General features: G+C 38.4%; 1 protein-coding gene across 3 annotated transcripts in view; it reads right to left on the bottom strand.

The window, feature by feature from the left end:
- The window catches only part of arid4b.L (AT-rich interaction domain 4B L homeolog), a 94,730-nt gene that overhangs the window by 58,028 nt on the left and 16,469 nt on the right, over window positions 1-20,233 (bottom strand). For all 3 annotated transcript variants that reach the window (XM_018263111.2, XM_018263110.2, XM_018263112.2), the window contains exons 2-7: window positions 12,386-12,441; window positions 9,040-9,150; window positions 6,384-6,449; window positions 3,658-3,748; window positions 3,291-3,370; window positions 775-866 (exon numbers count right to left, since the gene is read on the bottom strand). In XM_018263111.2, coding sequence (XP_018118600.1) covers window positions 775-866; window positions 3,291-3,370; window positions 3,658-3,748; window positions 6,384-6,449; window positions 9,040-9,150; window positions 12,386-12,391 — 446 coding nt within the window. In that variant the 5' untranslated portion in view covers window positions 12,392-12,441. The remainder of the gene's footprint in view (window positions 1-774; window positions 867-3,290; window positions 3,371-3,657; window positions 3,749-6,383; window positions 6,450-9,039; window positions 9,151-12,385; window positions 12,442-20,233) is intronic.

Genomic DNA, 20,233 nt, shown 5'->3' on the forward strand with positions numbered 1-20,233 from the left:
TATATATATATATATATATATATATATATAATATATATATATATATATATATATATATCACTCTATACACACTTCACTTGCCTTTGTAAATGACCCCATATAGTGTTGGGAAAGCTGGAGCTTGAGTGAAAGTTTATCTTTTAGACAGGATAATGATCAAAACAAAACGTATAAGTCAAGGCATTGACATTAATTAAATTGAGAATCTCTGGCAATATTTGACAATTAAGGTCAGAGCCGGGCCAACCCGGCCAGGCGCCCTAGGGAACCTGGCCTGGCACGGCGCCGGCGCGAAAATACGCACAGGCGCGCAACTACGTTCCGGCGCGCATGCGCAAAACTACGCGCATGCGCGCAAGCGCATTTAAAACAGAAATTACCGACGCCAGTCAGGGAGACACAGGACTGGACATGGGGTAGGCGACAGAGCAGGTACGTGCCTGGCGCCCCCTCAGCTTTGCGCCCTAGGCACGTGCCTACTCTGCCTACCCCTAGTTCCGGCCCTGATTAAGGTGCACAGGCATCATCCAACTACAGTCAACCCCTTGGAGCAAACGGTCACAAAAACATAAAAAGCCATGTTTTAATTTTCAGGTGTTGGTTGTAGGATCTGTTATGCAATAAAAAGAGAGAACTTAGCAAAAGTCTATATATTATTTTGCAAGGTGTGGTGTATCAGAGATATCTTTTACTGCTAACATGTGCATCTCTCAAGATTCAATGTCAGTATTATTCAGGCGATACATTATTTCAGTTTAAAAAGACAAAAGTTACATTTGATTAGATCTTCTTCCTCTGTTTGTTTTCTTTCCAATAACAGGAGTTCCAAAATGTTCTGGGTTGGTGAGCGGAAGCTGGTCAAGGGTCTGCAAATGACAAGACAAATTATATAATATTATATATGTTATTTCAATTTAAAAAAATATTTGCTTGTAACATTTAGGGGCACATTTACTTAGCTCGAGTGAAGGATTAGAATGAAAAATACTTCAAATTTCGAAGGTTTTTTTTGGCTACTTCGACTACGACTTTGAATCGAACGATTCAAACTAAAAATCGTTCGACTATTTGATAGTCGAAGTACTGTCTCTTTAAAAAAACTTCGACCACCTACTTCGCCACCTAAAACCTACCGAGCACCAATGTTAGCCTATGGGGAAGGTCGAAGGATATTTGAAGTTGAGGGATTTAACTTCGATGGCTGAATATCGAGGGTTAATTAACCCTCGATAATCGACCCATAGTAAATGTGCCCCTAAGATTATTTTGTTTAAGTGAAGTATTTGATTTAGTGTGCTTTCACAACTTTTGAGAGGAACAGAATATCAGTAGGATTTCTACGGTAGGAGCCCCCTGAGGCGCAATTGCGCTCTCTTGCACTAGAAAAGCAAAATCTAAAAAACAGAAATTCAGCCTTTTAAGGTACCAGGAGAGGCCTTTTTGCCACCCTTGGTAACCTGCTCGGCACTGCCTCCTGAGGAGAGTAATTCACCTCAGATCCATATAAGGGCAGAGTGACACACTCAGATTCGGGGAGATTTACCCGCCTGACAATAAATCGCCTCTTCGGGGTGACTAATCTCCCCGAACTGCCTCCTGCCAGCAATTTAGATTCTAGCCGGCAGGAGGCAATGCAGGGAGATTTGTCGACCCTGAAGAAGACGAGATTTCTAGCTGAGCAACTAATTTCCCCGAATCTGAGTGTGTGTATCTGCCCTAAAGTGTATTCTTGATACAGACTTTCAAGATTACTATTTGATAGACTTATCTTTACAGTTGTTGAATCTCTCTTGGTGGCATCTTAGTTGCCTCATTTTTTATAGTGTTTGAAATATTTGCAATTATTGGCTACAATTTTATTGTTATTGATTATATTTATTTATTTGTCTTTCTGTTCAAACACGCCTGGTTGCTAGGCTAACATCAGCAACCAGATAGCTGCTATAATTCCAAGCAGCTGAACAAAAAATAATGCAAAACCCACAAAAAATAAGACAATTGCAAATTAAGTAGGACTATTGCAATTTGTCTCAGAATAGCAATATCTACACCACACTAAAAGTTAATTTAAAGATGAAAAACCCCTGTAACATTACTCCTAACCAAACAAGCAGGGGTGGTACAAATTTGATGGTTCTTTTTTTCCTTTTGACCATATTTGATCAATGGTTTTTCTCAGCAACAAGATTTAAAGGAGAACTAAACCCTTAAAATTAATATGGATAAAAATGCCATATTTTATATAGCCTACCAGCTAAAATTTCAGCTTCCCAATAATAGCAATGATCCAGGACTTTAAACTTGTCAGAGGGGGGTCACCATCTTGGAAAGTGACACTCATGCTCAAGGGGCTCTGAGCTGCTAAGTTTAGGGGCCATAGTAAATTATAAAGCAGAAAATTAGGTTGGCCTGTCATATAAACTGATGATAAAAGGCTGATTATTCAATTCTGATGCTAGTTGCACTAGTTTCTGTGCTAGCATATAGTAATTGTCTATTATTTACTAATCAGCCTCATATTGTGAAATTTATAGTATATGTGTACTGTATATTGTGTGTAGATCCCTAAGCTCAGTAACGGACAGCAGCACAGAGCATGTGCAGTGAATCAGCAGAAAAGAAGATGGGGAGATACTGGGGGCATCATCGGAGGTACATATCTTCCCTGCTGTGGGCTGTGGTTGCCTTGGACTGGTACAGAAGCCCAAAACATAACGTACAACATTTCTGCCCTAGTTCATTAGTTAAGCTTTAGTTCTCCTTTAAGTTTTAAATATACAGAAACAATAATAGATTATATTGGTTAATGGATTTTTTGCTTAAAGGGGACCGGTCACCCAAAAAAAATATTCAAAATCATATTTTATCAAATTAGTCAAGCAAATTGAACTTTAATTACACTATAGAAATTATTTGAATCTGGTTTCCTTTAGTCTGGGAACTCATAATTACAGCAAGCAGGCAAGAGCCATTTTTTGTACACTGTTATTAAGGCAAGCCAAGCCTTGCATCATCTCAGAATCTTGTTTGTGCACCAGAATGGGGGACCTGATGTCCACCACCATGCCCTGGCAACACAATTAAACAGTGAAGAGAACGGGGTAATGTGTGGAGAGTAGTGACATCTAGGAAGTGCTGAATGGAAAGAGAAAGTAATTGTTTATTATACAGCTTTTTGTGTCTGGATGACAGGTCCACTTTAAACAGAGAATAGTGTGCTTTTACACCCATACGCAGATAGGCTAATATAAAAGCAATAACTGCATTCCAGTGTTTTACAATCTACTTACTTCACTTTGTGCAAAATGCCTTTCTCCTTTTAAACATAGCGATGATCGCCTTAAAGTCTTTTCATCTCCATCATCGAATACTAACATATTAGAAAAACAAAGAAAGAAAAATATTCAAGCAGAAGTTATATTTTCCTTCAAAAAAAGCAAAAGGTCAGGTCAATTCAAGTGTACAACACATTTCAAGTGCAATTTAAGAAACACGTGAAAAACAGTGATACAGTAAGCACACAACAGCCTACACAAACAAACTTATATATTGATATTGAGAGTTATACAGAAAATAATAAGCTAAGAAAGAACACCTGTGCATATTTTCTACATATTTATTTAATTAACTTTTGGGAAATATATTTGCATGTCTTACCAACTGTGTACCAGCTTGCATCTGTTAATTTACTTATTACAGCCTCTTGATAAATTCCATCTGGATTTCTTACTTCAACCACAGCACCAACCTAGCCAAAAGAGCAATGATTAAACAAATGTACATTATACGTATCACAACATAAATGTGTGATTCAACAAGCAATTAAGATTTTACTTACACATAGCTAGTAGTGGACTATTGTCAAAAACCTATTGCTCTGTCAGGTTACAATGTAATTGTTACTTTTTATTACTTACCGTATATACTCGAGTATAAGCCGAGGTACCTAATTTTACCTACGAAAACTGGGAAAACTTATTGACTCTAGTATAAGCCTAGACACAACTACAGCCCTGTCTCCCAGCCGCGCACATTCTGCCAAAGCGACCCCCCAGCGATCAACCGGACTTCTTTGCAAAGTAGATGGTGACAGAGAATTGCCAAACGGATTACTGTGTGCATTGTCCCACTGTCCCACTACCATGTGCAGAGGGTGCTGTTTGATATTGCCATCACTGTTAATCTTTCGTATAACCAACAGAGGGCGCTGTGTGATATTGCAGTCACTGTTATTCTTTTCATATAACCAACAGATGGCGCTGTGTGATATTGCAGTCACTGTTATTATTTCATATAACCAACAGAGGGTGCTGTGTGATATTGCAGTCACTGTTATTATTTCATATAACCAACAGAGGGCGCACTGTTATTCTTTCATACAACCAACAGATGGCGCTGTGTGATATTGCAGTCACTGTTATTCTTTCATATAACCAACAGAGGGCGCACTGTTATTCTTTCATATAACCAACAGAGGGCATTGTGGGATATTGCAGTCTCTCCCAAGTGTACTGTTGGTATAGGAATGATTAAAAGTGACTGCAATCTTTGCTACTCGGGTCGGCTACAGCTGACCCGAGTATAAGCCGAGGTAGACTTTTTCAGCACATTTTGGATGCTGAAAAAAACGGCTTATACGGTATCTTTCTTTTTAGACCATTTCCTATTCATTATCTTGTCTCATTCAAACAAACGACAAGTTACTAGATTAATTGGACCCTTGTAACCAGAAAAATAGCAGGTTGCGTAAACCACAAATAAATATTAAATATATATTAACAACTGTAAATGAAAAATATCTGTTACACAGGCCATTTGTGTAACAGATTGATCATAAATTCACTACAATTTAGTGGTTTATTTTATAAACCAATCTGGGACACTTCTAATAAATGCAGGTTGCTTGTTTGCCATGAATCCATTAAAATGAACTTGAGTTCACGATTACTTATATTATCTAGTAACCGTAACAGGGAATTATTGTAAAAATGTCTACTATGAGTGTCATCTAAAGGAGAGTTTCTAAAACTATCCAGATTAAAAATTGCTTGTGCCATGTCCACAAAGATGCTACTAAAATACTCCCTTAATTTGCACGCTATTACAAATGCAAGTTAGCACCCCCACTAGAAAAAAAATGTGCTATTTAGAACACACACTAGTAGCATGTAAATGTCTGAAACCATGCTGGAATTCTGGAAAATATTACTGCATTGTAAAAACATGGTGGCTTATGTATGGTTTTTGGTATTTTGTACTTTACATGCTTAGTAACTTGGCTCTCCCAAACATGCTTAGTAAATTAGTTCTCTCTCAAGCATTTTAGAAGACATCACATCAATTGTAAATGCTGTTTTTTAATTAATAATATGTAAAATATAAATGTTCACAATTTCTTCAATGCTTCATAGAGTAGAGAAAGTATCAAAAATGATTTATTTGCAGTGAAGTCATTCATATCAAAGACAATCAGTTGAATCACCTCTATTTATAATTTTCAATCCTGTATTGGCAAAAACATGTAAACCCAGCAGGAAGGCAGTATATCACAAAAAGTAAATATTTTTATTTAGTACAAAATCCTTTGTGTTTTATGTCTTTTATTTTATCTTTTTTTTTTTTACTACCTTCCTGTATACTGTCTGTGAGTTTTGCAAGTTTTTGCTACTGAATTATGTTACTCATCCAATGACTGGACTTTAGGTGACACAGCTGATTTATAATTTGCCTTTGCTTAAATTCCTTTTTTGGAAACCTTAAATGGGGTTGTTCACCTTTGAGATAACTTTTAGTATGATGTAGGGAGACAATTTGCAATTAATTTTCATTTTTTTATTATTTAAGGATTTTAAGGTTATTTAGCTTTTTTGATTCAGCAGCTCTTCAATTTGCATTTTAAGCAATCTGGTAGCTAGAGTCACAATAACCCTAGCAACCATGCATTAATTTGAATTTGAGACTGGAATATGAATAGGAGAGGACCTGAATAGAGAGATGAGTAATAAAAAGTAGCAATAATGATACATAGCTTTACAGAGCATTTGCTTTTTAGAAGGGGTCAGCGACGCTCATTTGAAAGCTGCAAAGTCCAAAGAAAAAGGCAAATAATGATAAAACTATAAAAAAAATAATGAAAACCAATTGAAAAGTTGTTTAGAATTGGCCATTCTATAACATACTAAAAGTTACCTCAAAGGTGAACCACCCCTTTAATACTGCAAATTATTTGTTTCCCTTTTATATTACGTAGCCAAATCCGACAATACATCAATGAAAATTGATGGCTCGTGACATTTTTTAACACCCCCCACAAATAATTTTAACTTGAAAAAATCCAAGCAATAAGGTCTTTCATTACATACAATTTTTACTGATGACATTACCTTTAGGGGTCCCTTAACATGATCATCTGGCACTTCCACAGTTGAAGAATCCTGTCTGAATGTTGCCTGTGGATGAAACATAATAAGCAGTTTTTCCATGTAACACTACTAATTGTTTCCCAACATTTTATACAACATTTCTCTGGTGCCCCTGAAAAAGCCAAAGTTATGAGGAAAATGTGCATTGGGCCTTTCCGTTTGGGACTGTAGGACTCTAATAAAACAACAGATTTTAAATATATCTGTTGGGGATTTCTGTTTCATCGGATATTATAGTAAATATTTCCAGTGTCGGACTGGGACACCAGGGGCCCACCAAAAAACCTTAGACCAGGGGTCCACTCTCAGTACTATTATTCTTCCTCTCCTCTGGGACACCAGGGGCCCACCAAAAAACCTTAGACCAGGGGTCCACTCTCAGTACTATTATTCTTCCTCTCCTCTCCTCACTCAAGCTCTATTCTCCTAGTCGCTTTTCTTTAAATACTATAAACTATTATCCCATCTGTTTAGCCTCTTTGTTCTTATAGAACCGGCCATGAAATAGGCCAAATGTTTAGCAGCATGAGGGCCCACTGACACCTGGGCCCAACGGGAGTTTTCCTGGTATCCCGATGGGCCAGTAACACTGTATATATCACTTTGGGGTTATTATTTTCATGTATATTCTTATATCTGTAGACTAGTGTATTGGGAACACATTTAAAGGGCACCCTAAAAAATATTCCAAATTCTTTTCTATTATGTTACTTGAGCAAAATAAACTTTACTTACACTATATTATTTAAAATTCAGTCTTGGAATTACACAATTACAGGCACCATTTTGTTGACACTGTTATTAAGACAAGTTGTGCACCATCCCAAAATCTTGTGTATGCACCAGAATGGCAGACCTAATGCTCATGCACAGCGCCCTACACAATTATAGAGCATAAGGAGGGAGAGTGTAAGGAGTGTAGTGACATCTAGGAATTGTTGAATGGAAAATGAAAGTAATTGACTGCCCCACCTCTATGGCTCAGGCATAGAGGCGGACAGGTAATATTTTATTGACAGCTTAGATATTTAAACGTCTTTATAACAAGTATCAATGTTTTAACTAAAAAAAAAATAATTTGGGTTCCAGGTTTAATTTGCAAAGGACTTTTGTTATACAGCTTTTTTTATGTGGGTGACAGGTCTACTTTAAGCAATTAACCAGCACATTGGAGTGGCCATGCTCTGTGTACATGGTTTTCTTGTCACTCCATGTAAATAAATACCCCATGTGCCATTACCCTTGGAGGCTTCTAAATAGCATGATTCTTTGGGAACCATTAGAGGGGGAAATGCCCTTTCATTTCCTCTGCTACAAGGAAACACAAATTACCTCCTTAGCTGCTCATCCACACTTGCAAAGAGTCAGTTAATTCAGTTTTTAAAATGATGTCCATACTTCACAGAATGTAGGCCTTGCTAGTAAAGGGCCTTAGTGATATGGCTAAGGCAAGCCAAAGTTCCTGAGAAAATTTAATTATGTTACTGAACCACCAAGTTAACTGAATGCAGGCTTTTGCCATAAATTATTGCATATACACATTTATAAAGAGCCTAACCTGTTGTACACCAAGGGGCAGAGATATCAAGGGTGGAAGTGAATTCAAGGGAATTTTCGAAGTAAAAAAATTTCGATGGATACTTCGACCATCGAATAGGATATTACGACTTCGAATTTACTTCGAATTTGATTTGAAGTAAATAGTTTGAATATTCGATAATTGAAGTACTGTCTCTTTAAAAAAAACTTCGACTTCAATAGTTCGCCAAATTAAACCTGCCGAAGTGCTATGTTAGCCTATGGGGATCTTCTAATGCATTTTTCTGAGTTTTTTGTAGTCTAAGTAAGATCGTTCGTTCGATCGATCGCTGAAATCGTTCGATTCGAACGATTTTACTTCGATCGCAAAGCGGTCAAATTTGGTTAAAAAAAACTTTGACTTTGATATTAAAAGTATAGCCATTCGATGGTCGAATTTCGAAGTATATTTCACTTCGAAATTCAACCTTTGATAAATCTTCCCCCAAATGTTATAAGTTTTATAGTACTAGTCTGTGACCTGTTATCCGGAATACCCAGGACCTGGTGTTTTCTGGATAAGGGATCTTTTATTTGGATACCAATACTACAAGTCTACAAAAAAATTATTTAAACATTAATTAAACCCAGAATAATTGTTTTGCCTCCAATAAGGATTAATTATGTCTTAGTTTTAATGTGCAAGGTACAGTCTTCTATAACAAAGGAAAAAGGAAATTATTTTTAACAATGTAAATGTTTTGATTAAAATGGTGTATGGGAGATGGCTTTCCTGTAATTCAATTTGGAGCTTTCTGCATAACAGGTTTCCAGATAATGGATTCCATAAAATTTGCGTAATCTAACCCTTTCACTGCCAGCACTATTTTTCACTTATTTTAAAGAAACTTTCTTTACATGTTTTGCTTTTTCGCTTTAAGGGCATTTCCTGGGGGGTAAGTTTACATAGCAAAAACGATATACTTTTACTATATACGCAACCTATGCCAGTAACTGATCAGGAAATACGCACCTTAGCTTCATACAACTGGAAACTATAGTAGAATTTAGGTGGTAATAAAAAGAAAAGAATTTGTACCTTTACTTTGACAAGCCTTTTTGTTGACTTGATCTTGGCTTCACAGAAAGCACCTCTATACTTGGCACTTACATCTGTGCCCACAGATAAGTAAGGTGGCTCATCTAGAGACTGACAAGAAAGATAAACATGAAATCACTTCTTGTACTTTAAAAACAAATACTTTCAAAGCAGGTGGTGCATACAGTAGTTTTAGGTTTTAACAATCCCCGATGCTATAACATGTTTTTAGCAAAAATCAAACATGTCAGAGAAGGGGATTTGTATTACTCACAGATAAAAATACTTTATAATATTACAGCACCAGTACCACAGAGTTTATGACTTCCCTCTAGGAGGCAGTATTACTAAAGAAAAACTGTAGAAGGTCAATGATACATTCAACTGTGGAAACATTTCTTCTCTCGTAGACAGATCTAAAATACTGTTCATGATCCAATTAAATTGCTGCATGTAAAACATGTGGAGCACTGCATATAATTTCTAGAAATACCTTTTTATACATGTTCCCATTATTACGCAAATATGCAGTGTCACCACATGTAAAATGCTTCACATGTGGGATTTACAGAATGCTTTTTCATCTGCAGAAGATATTTTTGATGGGTGAGAAAGAGTATGAGAATAGATTGGACTATTATATGGCACCATATCTATGGTACCATAAGTCTCACAGCAACAGAGAGGAAAAACAGGCAAGCAAAGGAAGGAGGTGAACCAAGAGAAAAAGAGAGAGGGTTTTATTGTAAATTGGCAGGCCCTCAACAGAGACATTTAAAACTTTTAAAACTAATTTATACTCTGGAGTAAAAGCAAAATCATATACAATACATATACTGTAGTAATGTCTGCAGATAACAGTAACTCTTAAATTGGTGGTCACCACTTCTAGGCAAAGGTGGAACACAGTTGATCCCAATAAATCGAAATTGGGGCAACCTATGGCCCAATTCTAAAAAGCCACAGGATTGTAAGTTTTCCAGAGGACCAATAGAGAAAAAAAAACTTGCAGCTTGAACGAAACTATTTCTTGTCTCCCATGCAGGTGTTGAGAGATATTGATTGATATGTGGGGTGGAAATTAGTATAAAGGACTAGTATTTTCACTCTCAATGGGCTACGTGATCTCCGAGCTGAGCTCCTAATACTAGGGGACAAAACACACACACACACACACACACACACAGCCTCTTTGAAATCTTTAGATAACTGCCACTCTGGTAGTTAAAAGGTTAATAGTAAGGCTGCAGCATCCCCTTAATTACTTATAATTCCTTCTCCTCCTCTAACCCACTTTGCCACCTCCCTCAGAAATTTACTGTTGGCTAATGAGCATGCTCAGTTCTTCTCAGCTCAGATTACTAAACACAACCTCCAGTCTAACAGCCAATGAAGAGATAGCATTACTGGTTCCCATAGAAACTCTGCTCTAGCTGTCTGATCCCATTTTTTCTACTAACCACCTCTCCTGGAGTTTTTTTGGGCAACATCTTATTTTTATTTCAATACATTAAGTGAGTTATTTATCAATATGAAAATATATTTTCTGAAATATACTCTGACCAAATCCACATGGGTTATTTCCTCTCATTTATCAATACATTTTTCTGAAAATTTTGTGTGCTGGGAAAAAAACCAAAGAAATCGTGAAAACAACTGATCGTACAAATTTTTCGGATTTTCCACCCGAAAACTCACGAGACCCAGCGCAGATCGGGATATCTTCGGGACTTATGACAAATGACTAATATACAACTTAAGCAGGTATGAGATGCCGGATTTTCAGATTTTGACTTTTTCGATCCTCGAGGGTATAATATAGGGGACATGATTACCCTTTACAAGTACATTAGAGGACATTATAGACAAATAGCAGGGGACCTTTTTACCCATAAAGTGGATCATCGTACCAGAGGCCACTCCTTTAGACTACACGAAAATAACTTTCATTTGAAGCAACGTAGGGGGTTCTTCGCAGTCAGGACAGTGAGGTTGTGGAATGCACTGCCGGGTGATGTTGTGATGGCTGATTCAGTTAATGCCTTTAAGAATGGCTTGGATGATTTTTTTGGACAGACATAATATCAAAGGCTATTGTGATACTAAGCTCTATAGTATAGTTAGTATTGGTATGGGTATATAGAATTTATGTAAAAGTAGGGAGGGGTGTGTGTATGGATGCTGGGTTTTCATTTGGAGGGGTTGAACTTGATGGACTTTGTCTTTTTTTCAACCCAGTTTAACTATGTAACTATGTTTCTGGTTTTGCTCAGGAAAATATTTAAATGTGCTTTATTAAAGGAGTTATAAGCCAAAGTAATGAAAGCAAAATTAAGTAATTTTCCAACATGCATCTATTGCAATTTAATAATTTGTTTCTTTCTCTTTTATTTTTCAAGCAATAAAATAAAACGGTCAGATGTAATGTAATGCGTCTACCTGCGCTCCCCTGCGTTCCCTTTTTCTGTGTTCAGTCGCAGGGGAGAGCGGGGATAGACGCATTACATTTTTTCCAATGGGGCTGTACTCACACAGGCGCGTGTAGGCGCCGAACGCAGGTTGAGACGCAACATGCTGCATTTTTCCTGCGTTCGGCGCCTAGACGCACCTGTGAGTACAGCCCCATTGGAAAAAATGTAATGCGTCTATCCCTGCACTCCCCTGCGGCTGAACGCAGAAAAAGGGAACGCAGGGGAGCGCAGGTAAAAACGCTCGTCTGTAAGAGCCCTTAGGGCTCTTACAAACGAGTATTTGGAGCTGTGCTCCCCTGCGTTCCATTTTTATGCGTTCAGCCGCAGGGGAGGGCAGCAGTAAACGCAATGGGGCTGTACTCACACAGGCGCATGTAGGCGCCGAACGCAGGAAAAATGCAGCATGTTGCGTCTCAACCTGCGTTCGGCACCTACATCTGCCTGTGTAAGTACAGCCCCATTGAAAAAAAACTGAATGCGTCTACTCCTGCGGCTGAACGCATAAAAACAGAACAAAGGGGAGCTCAGCTTCAAACACTCGTCTGCAAGAGCCCTTATAAAACCAAATTATTACACAAAGTAAAGAATGAAAGGGTAACATTTTTCAGCTTTAAAACATTACATGTAATACAGAAAAGCAGCTAATAGTGAACTCACAACACAAGACATCTTCTTAAACTAAAGCAATATCTAACCAAGATGTAACACTATCTTCTGTATTAACCCTTTAACATGAGAATCATTAACTACAAGGCCATTTTTGAAAAGAAAATTTTGTGTTACACAATGATTTGTTATACAAAGTCATAGTAGCTAGAAATTAATGGATAAATGTAATAAATATATTTGCAGAAAATGGGGTAAAAATTACATACCTTCATGGCGGTAAATTTCCTATTTCCTTTGGGTATTCAGGTTTCCAACTTTGTACCTGCCAATTAAGCATATAAAATAGGTTAAAAGTGAAGCTTTAACCCTTTCCAGGCCTCTTTGGTTTTGATGAATGGTGTGTTGCCAGTAAACATGTAGCTTGGCATAGATGAAAGAAAAACTCAAATGAAAAATTTGACAGTGTCAGCCAACACCATCAAACTTCTACTTATGTAGGTAAGTTGTTAAAATTAAAAGTAAACTATTTACAAAACTATAAACTAAAATAACAAAACAATATTTTAACTCTGGTGTAGTAAGCAACATCTAAAAAAACAGCTTTTACTCATCTTACTGCAGTTTACTGTCCAGAATATAATAGGTGATTCTTTGCTGTGGATTATTACTGCAAAGTAAAGCTGTCAATCACAGCTGATAAACAGTATGTTGCTAAAGGTGGCCATACACGGGCCGATAAAAGCTGCCGACAGACCAAGTCGGCAGCTTATTGGCCCGTGTATGGGGGCCCCCGACGGGCTTCCCCGATCGAGATCTGGCCGAAAGTCGGCCAGATCTCGATCGGATGGGGTTAAAAATCCCGTCGGATCGCGGCCGCATCTGTTCGTTGATGCGGTCCCGCGATCCGACCGCCCGTTTGGCGAACGCTAGGATCCGATCGTTGGGCCCTAGGGCCCACGATCGGATCAGCCCGATATTGCCCACCTAAAGGTGGGCATATCGGAGGGAGATCCGCTCGTTTGGCTCGTTTGGCGACTTACTTCAGACTGAGTTGGTAGCTTATTGACCAACCCAACAGACTGACATATCTGCCAGAAGATTAGGCAAGTTAAAAAAACCCTGCCAACCGAGGACCACATTGACTTGTTGATATGGTCCTCTCCTGACAGGTCTGCCTAGGTCCCCCATTATGATCTGGCCCAGAGGTCACACAACAGTATCGGCACCTCTAATTTGATGGAAGAATCAGTAGAAAAATCTGACCCACTTTAAAATCGTTATGTTTTGAAACTTCCTAAAAGCCTACCTCTGTAGCTTGTCAATATCCTATTTCATGTAGATGCGCAGAAATACCGATCTCGCAGTCAGCTTACAGAGGATGCAGGTAGACTTCTTTGTAGATTCTTCGCTGGAAGAATCTGCGGCGAGGGGTAAGTATGGAGTATGGGGTGGCCATAGACGTTCCAAGAAAGATCATTCGTTTCAATACACACTTGTAGAGCTGAATTGTCAGATATACAGGTAGAAACAATAGAATTCTACCTGTCTCTGACGATTCAGCACTAACAATAGCCGATGTTTGGGTGCCTTCAAAGCCACCCAATCAAAATTTTCCGTCCAGGTCGATCGACCGATATCCAAGTCTTCTGCCGATATTGGTCGGCTCTTTTCCCACCATACACGTACGAAAATTGTTACAAATGTATCTAAGTGCAGGTGCTGAGTATTCTAGCCACTGCCAAAAAACCTCTTGTTTAATAAAGTTTTAGAAACTTATTTTTTTCAGACGTCAGTAAAAGAGATCAAAGAGAAAACTTTCAGTAACAACCCGGGACTGCGGGTTGAGCTGTCAAAATCAATTTTGCCTACAATTTTGTTATCAGTCCTGCAGAGCAAGATATAGATGCATACTCTTCAAGATGCAGAACAACAGATACATAACTGGCAGAGCATGCGGGATACCACACACTGTCATTTTATAGCACAGATTAATTATATGAGCAGACATTAAGTTAACTGTGTGTTTCATCAGTTTACTCACAGGATATACCTAACCTGTGTAAAAAGAACTTTGTGTGTGTCATTAACCCAGTCTTCTTCAGGGGGTTGTAAGCAGGGGCAGTACTTGTTCTAGTGATACAACACAAATACATAGTACTATTCTTCAGCTATTGTTGGTTACCGTATATGCAATGAAACTTCAATTTTAAATACCCTGATTTTTAACTTTATCCACATTTTACATGTGTTTGTGGCCCCACAAATTATTGAATTTCAGTGGATACTTTTTCCTGATTTTGCATAATGTTTTCCTGGATTTTACATCAAAATCATGTCCTGATGGTCCCAAAAATGGTTGTTTGTCCTCTGTGACTTACTATTGATGAAATTAAAAAGTTTAAAATACTAACCAGATGCATATTTTGTCATGGTTCTGTCCAATTAGTCTGCATCTTGTACAGTCATGTAAAAATTCATTATTGCTTTAGCTGTGCATCTGTCACATGCCCCCATAGTGTAACATTAATGCTGCATTGCTTAACCCTTGTCATTAACACTGTAAATATTGTATTTCAAAGCAAAACTGACTCTTGTGTTTATATCTTTTGAGTACTTGAAGAATAAGTTACTTTAACGCATTTCCCTGATTTTTACATTTTCCCGAATTTACACAATTTTTTCCTTGTCCACTGAAAATTGTAAAATGGGGTACTACTGTAACTGATCGCATTGGGGCCCGCATCCCAAGTAAAATTTTGTCTGGTTCGCCAGGCTCTCCACGTGACGTCACCAGCGACACGCTCATCTCCAACTGCGCCTCCAATAATTCCACCCTTTCTGCCCCACTGAGCTCTTTATGATCTGTGTTTGCCAACTGTAAATATTAGTGTTAGTGCAGGCGGCTGCAGGGCCCTAAGGGTTGCATGGATTGTTCCGGGGGGGGGGGGGTGTATATCCCATTGTGGGCTGGTAACCTGTCAGCTTTCAGTGCTTGCATAAGCCAAATGCTTCACTGTAACCCCCTTAGCACTGGAACTCCCCTCCAGCACCAATGTCTGCCCTCCTGTTCATGGGAGAGAGACGGGGAACTGGTCTAAGAGTCTAATTGGGGTTCCGTGTCCCTCAAACCTTTAGAAAGATGATCATGTAAATTGTATTACAAAAAACATGAAGTAAAATATTTGCTCTTCCCAACAGGACACCCCTCAAATCGCCCAAAAGTCAGGATGGGGGGACTTCATATCTGCTGGTGGTGGGTATTTTAAGATAAGCACCCTAGTTGGGTGCAGGGAGTTAATTGAGTTAAAAAACAAAATATTTGCGCCAAGTTATTTATCTCCCTTGATTCCCTAAAGCCAATGCTGTGCCACTGTTCCTCTGTCTCAAATTGGTTCTGGAGCCTCATACATTCCAGGTTTACGTGTATAGCCCCCATCTTACATTAGAGAAAGAGAGGCAGGTGTTGGGGAGTACAGAGATGTCATGATTCCCATGTGACTGCTTCAAGTTCAGTGGGCAGATGCACAGATATAGTTGTAAGATTTGGACCATCTCTGGCGGCAAGTTTTGGAGGAACTGGGTTTTTTGGGATTTATTCATGGAGGTACTGCTTGTTCGGTTTATTCATGGAAGGTAACCCCCTCTCTGGCAGCTCTGGTCTGGCTCTGATCGCAGAGTTTTTAAACTTCCAGGCTGCATTGTTGAGAGCAAGGGGGGGGGGGGTTAACGGAATAGAGCAGCAGAAGAGCCAAGTGCTGCTACGGACTTGGGTTGTTTTTTTTTAACTAGCTAGCACTTAGCAATTTTAACCCTTTAAGTGCCAGCAGAATTTCACATTTTGGTAACGCGAAATGCCAGGCGTTTTTTGAAACATTTTGTGCTCTCTCACTTTAGGGGCATTTTCTGAGGGGAAACTATACATTGTTTTTTTCGGTAGAAACTGAGCTTTCTAAATCTGCCTGAGTTTTCATGTATTTCCACCTGTGCAAAAAAATTTATAGTGCTAAATACCAAAAAAAAATGAAAAATTACCATTTTTCATCGTATATCAATTCATACCAGAAAAATATTTCATTTTACGTATAAAAATCCAACTGATTTGGAAAGCCTTATGTCTCTCGAACGTGCCAATACCAGATATGTATAGTTTTAGAGAGATTTAGGATTTCTGTACAGCAAAAACTCCCGGCAGTATATTACCGAATTTTGTAAGCACTAAGGCATTTTGTAAGCACTAAGGCAGAAAACGGCATGCTTTAGATTCCAAGGCAAAAAATCCTGAAACCGTTACCCCAGAAAACCATACATTTTTGAAAAGTACACATTCTGCCGATTACAAAATGGGAAACTATGTCTCTCTACTCCCAACTACCAAACATAAAAGCTTGTCTGAACATAGCGGTTTTTCAAAAAAAAAATTCAAAATTCTTAAAAATCATTTCAAAGGTTTTATTTTGCTGCTCCGCATATCCCAAACTATATTAGGTACCAAGAAAAAGCACCTGAAATATGATTGCCAGGGGTCCACTGAACAGTTTGATACCCATTATGCATAGGTTTACCAAAGTATCTGGCATTTAGAGACACCAATATGAAGTTAGCACATCCAAATTGTTCAGGACTTTACGTCAGCTACTGAGAAATCAACACATTGACTGCATTTTTTGTGGGGTAAAAACACAGAAATATATGTTTACCCCCCAAACCCATATATTTTTGGAAAGTACACATTCTACAGAATCTAAAATGGGTACCCATGCCTTTCTGCTCCAAACTACTGAGTCGCAAGGCTTTCCCACAATTGTCGGTTTTGGTGAAATATCTGAAAATTGCCTCAAAGCTTCAACTTTTCAGCACCATATCACCCATGTATCGTTACGCACCAAGAAAAAGTATCTGGCATTTAGAGGGCCCCAAAATGAAGTTAGCGCATACAAATAGTCTTGTGGGTAACTTCATCTAATGAGAAATCAACACATTGACTGCATTTTTGTGGGGTAAAAACACAGAAATATATGTTTACCCCCCAAACCCATATATTTTTGGAAAGTACACATTCTACAGAATCTAAAATGGGTACCCATGCCTTTCTGCTCCAAACTACTGAGTCGCAAGGCTTTCCCACAATTGTCGGTTTTGGTGAAATATCTGAAAATTGCCTCAAAGCTTCAACTTTTCAGCACCATATCACCCATGTATCGTTACGCACCAAGAAAAAGTATCTGGCATTTAGAGGGCCCCAAAATGAAGTTAGCGCATACAAATAGTCCTGTGGGTAACTTCATCTAATGAGAAATCAACACATTGACTGCATTTTTGTGGGGTAAAAACACAGAAATATATGTTTACCCCCCAAAACCCATATATTTTTGGAAAGTACACATTCTACAGAATCTAAAATGGGTACCCATGCCTTTCTGCTCCAAACTACTGAGTCGCAAGGCTTTCCCACAATTGTTGGTTTTGGTGAAATATCTGAAAATTGCCTCAAAGCTTCAACTTCTCAGCACCATATCACCCATGTATCATTATGCACCAAGAAAAAGCACCCTAAATATGATTGCCAGGGTTCCTCCGAACAGTTTGGTGGCCATTGTTCATAGGTTTACCAAAGTATCTGGCATTTAGAGGCCCCAAAATGAAGTTAGCACATACAAATAGTCCTGTGGGTAACTTCAGCTAATGAAAGATCAACACATTGACTGCATTTTTGTGTGGTAAAAAAACAGAAATATATGTTTACCCCCCAAACCCATACATTTTTGGAAAGCACACATTCTACAGAATCTAAAATGGGTACCCATGCCTTATTGCTCCAAACTACTGAGTCGCAAGGCTTTCCCAAAATTGACGGTTTTTGTGAAATATCTGAAAATTGCCTCAATGCTTCAACTTTCCAGCACCATATCGCCCATGTATCATTACGTATCACAAAAAAGCACCCAAATTGTGATTGCCAGGGGTCCTCCAAACAGTTTGGTGCCCACTGTGCATAGGTTTACCAAAGTATATGGCATTTAGGGGCCCCAAAATGAAGTTAGCACATACAAATTGTCCTGTGGGTAACTTCAGCTAATGAAAAATAAACACATTGACTGCATTTTTGTGGGGTAAAAACACAGAAATATATGTTTACCCCCCCAAACCCATATATTTTTGGAAAGTACACATTCTACAGAAACTAAAATGGGTACCCATGCCTTTCTGCTCCAAACTACTGAGTCGCAAGGCTTTGCCAAATTTGGCGGTTTTGGTGAAATATCTGAAAATTGCCTCAAAGCTTCAACTTTCCAGCATCGTATTGTCCATGTATCATTACCAGCATAAAGCATCCTAAATATAAACATAGGGGTCTACTAAACAGTTTGATGCCCAATGTGCATAGATATACCAAACTATGTGGCGCACAGAGACCCCCAAATGACAATATGTATAGACATTTTCACGGCTGACGCGCTGGCTGCTGCAATATAAGCACCTGGTGTGTGTATTATGCGACATTAGACCCCCCCCCCTAACAGTACAGAGACCCCAGAAAACCATATATTTTCAGAAAGTACACATTCTGACGAATCCAATATGGGTAAATATGTGTTCCTACTGCAAACTGCCAAACTGCAAAGCAATGCTGAACGTAACGGTTTTTATCAAATTTCTGAAAATCGTCACAAAGCTTGAATTTTACCCCATTATATGCCCCACATTTCGTAACTTATCAGCATAAAACATCCTAAATATGAACGCCAGGGGTCTACTGAACACTTTGATGCCCAATATGCATAGATATACCAAACTATGTGGCGCACAGAGACCCCCAAATGGATATATAGTAGATAAAAAAAAAAATTTTATTCAGGCTCTCTGCAATTCATATTTGAATCTTTCATTCAAATTAATTCATAGTTGCTAGGGTAGTTTGGACACTAGCAACCAGACTGCTGAAATTGCAAACTGGAGAGCTGCTGAATAAAAAGCTACAGTAAATAATGCAAACCGTAAATAAATAGGGGTGTAGTTATGCCACTGCTTATAGATAACCATTTCTCTGACCTAAACTAACTTCAAGCAGTGTTTCTTTCGTTTTCTAGAGAGCTCCTGTGAAGATCAGACCTGTAGGTAAAGCTGGGCTGAGCATTAATAAAGGTGTAAAAAAAATTATCAGTCAATGGGAAGTTCCTACCATAGGTACATTTCAGTATTGCTTTAATAGGATATCAAGATTCTATCAAGAACCTCCACCAAGAGACTTTGTATTTACAGTAGAAGGATTATGAAAGTTGCATTTCAGGTTGAGCTGTTAGCAGGATTTTGTGCATAAAGGAACATGGGTTTTCATGAATTATAACTGCAACTTTCAAGGTTCCTAACAAAGTACAGACAATTGCTTTATTTAAGTCCAAAAAGTTCTTCATAGAAGCAAAGGCAAGATTTGATGATTGCATGTGCAACCAAAGCTTCATTAATGCCGATGAGCTGTGCTGATCGTGCTACAGCAGCACACCGATAGGCCCTCAGGGTCAGTAATACACCTGAAGCTAACTAAATGGCTGGCCACTGTTCACTACTTTCAATCGAGCACAGGAAGTTGCACAGATTCAGTTAAATATGCAGAACACATTTCTTTATTATAAATAAAATGTCAGACTATTGACAACCCTTCAGAGGGGCAGCTCAAAACATTAAATGTGTGTTAATCGAGAATTGGTGCTTTTAGATTCTGTGGTATGTGACTCAAGGATCATCCTATAAACAACTCTGTGCAGACAGGAGGTGCAATAAAGGGGACTATACCATGCCCACTTGATAGAACTCACCCAAAATAGTACAAAAGAAGATTTTTAAAAGCACCTCACCAAAAATAAGTTTAGTATGTCAAAGCACGTGGTAAATTCCAAAACATAACTTCTTAATGATTTCAGAACATTGCATAGTGCATTACAAATAAACTATTGCCAATAGACTTTTCTTTGCAAAGTAGTGTCTTTTGTTTATACACATACCAATACAAATGTCAAATAACACTAGGGGGCAGATTTATCAAGGGACGAAGTGAATTCGAGGGAATTTTCATAGTTCGAAATTCGAAGTAATTTTTTGGATACTTCAACCATCGA

The sequence above is a fragment of the Xenopus laevis genome, chromosome 5L (assembly GCF_017654675.1).
Source record: "Xenopus laevis strain J_2021 chromosome 5L, Xenopus_laevis_v10.1, whole genome shotgun sequence".
NCBI lineage: Eukaryota > Metazoa > Chordata > Amphibia > Anura > Pipidae > Xenopus > Xenopus laevis.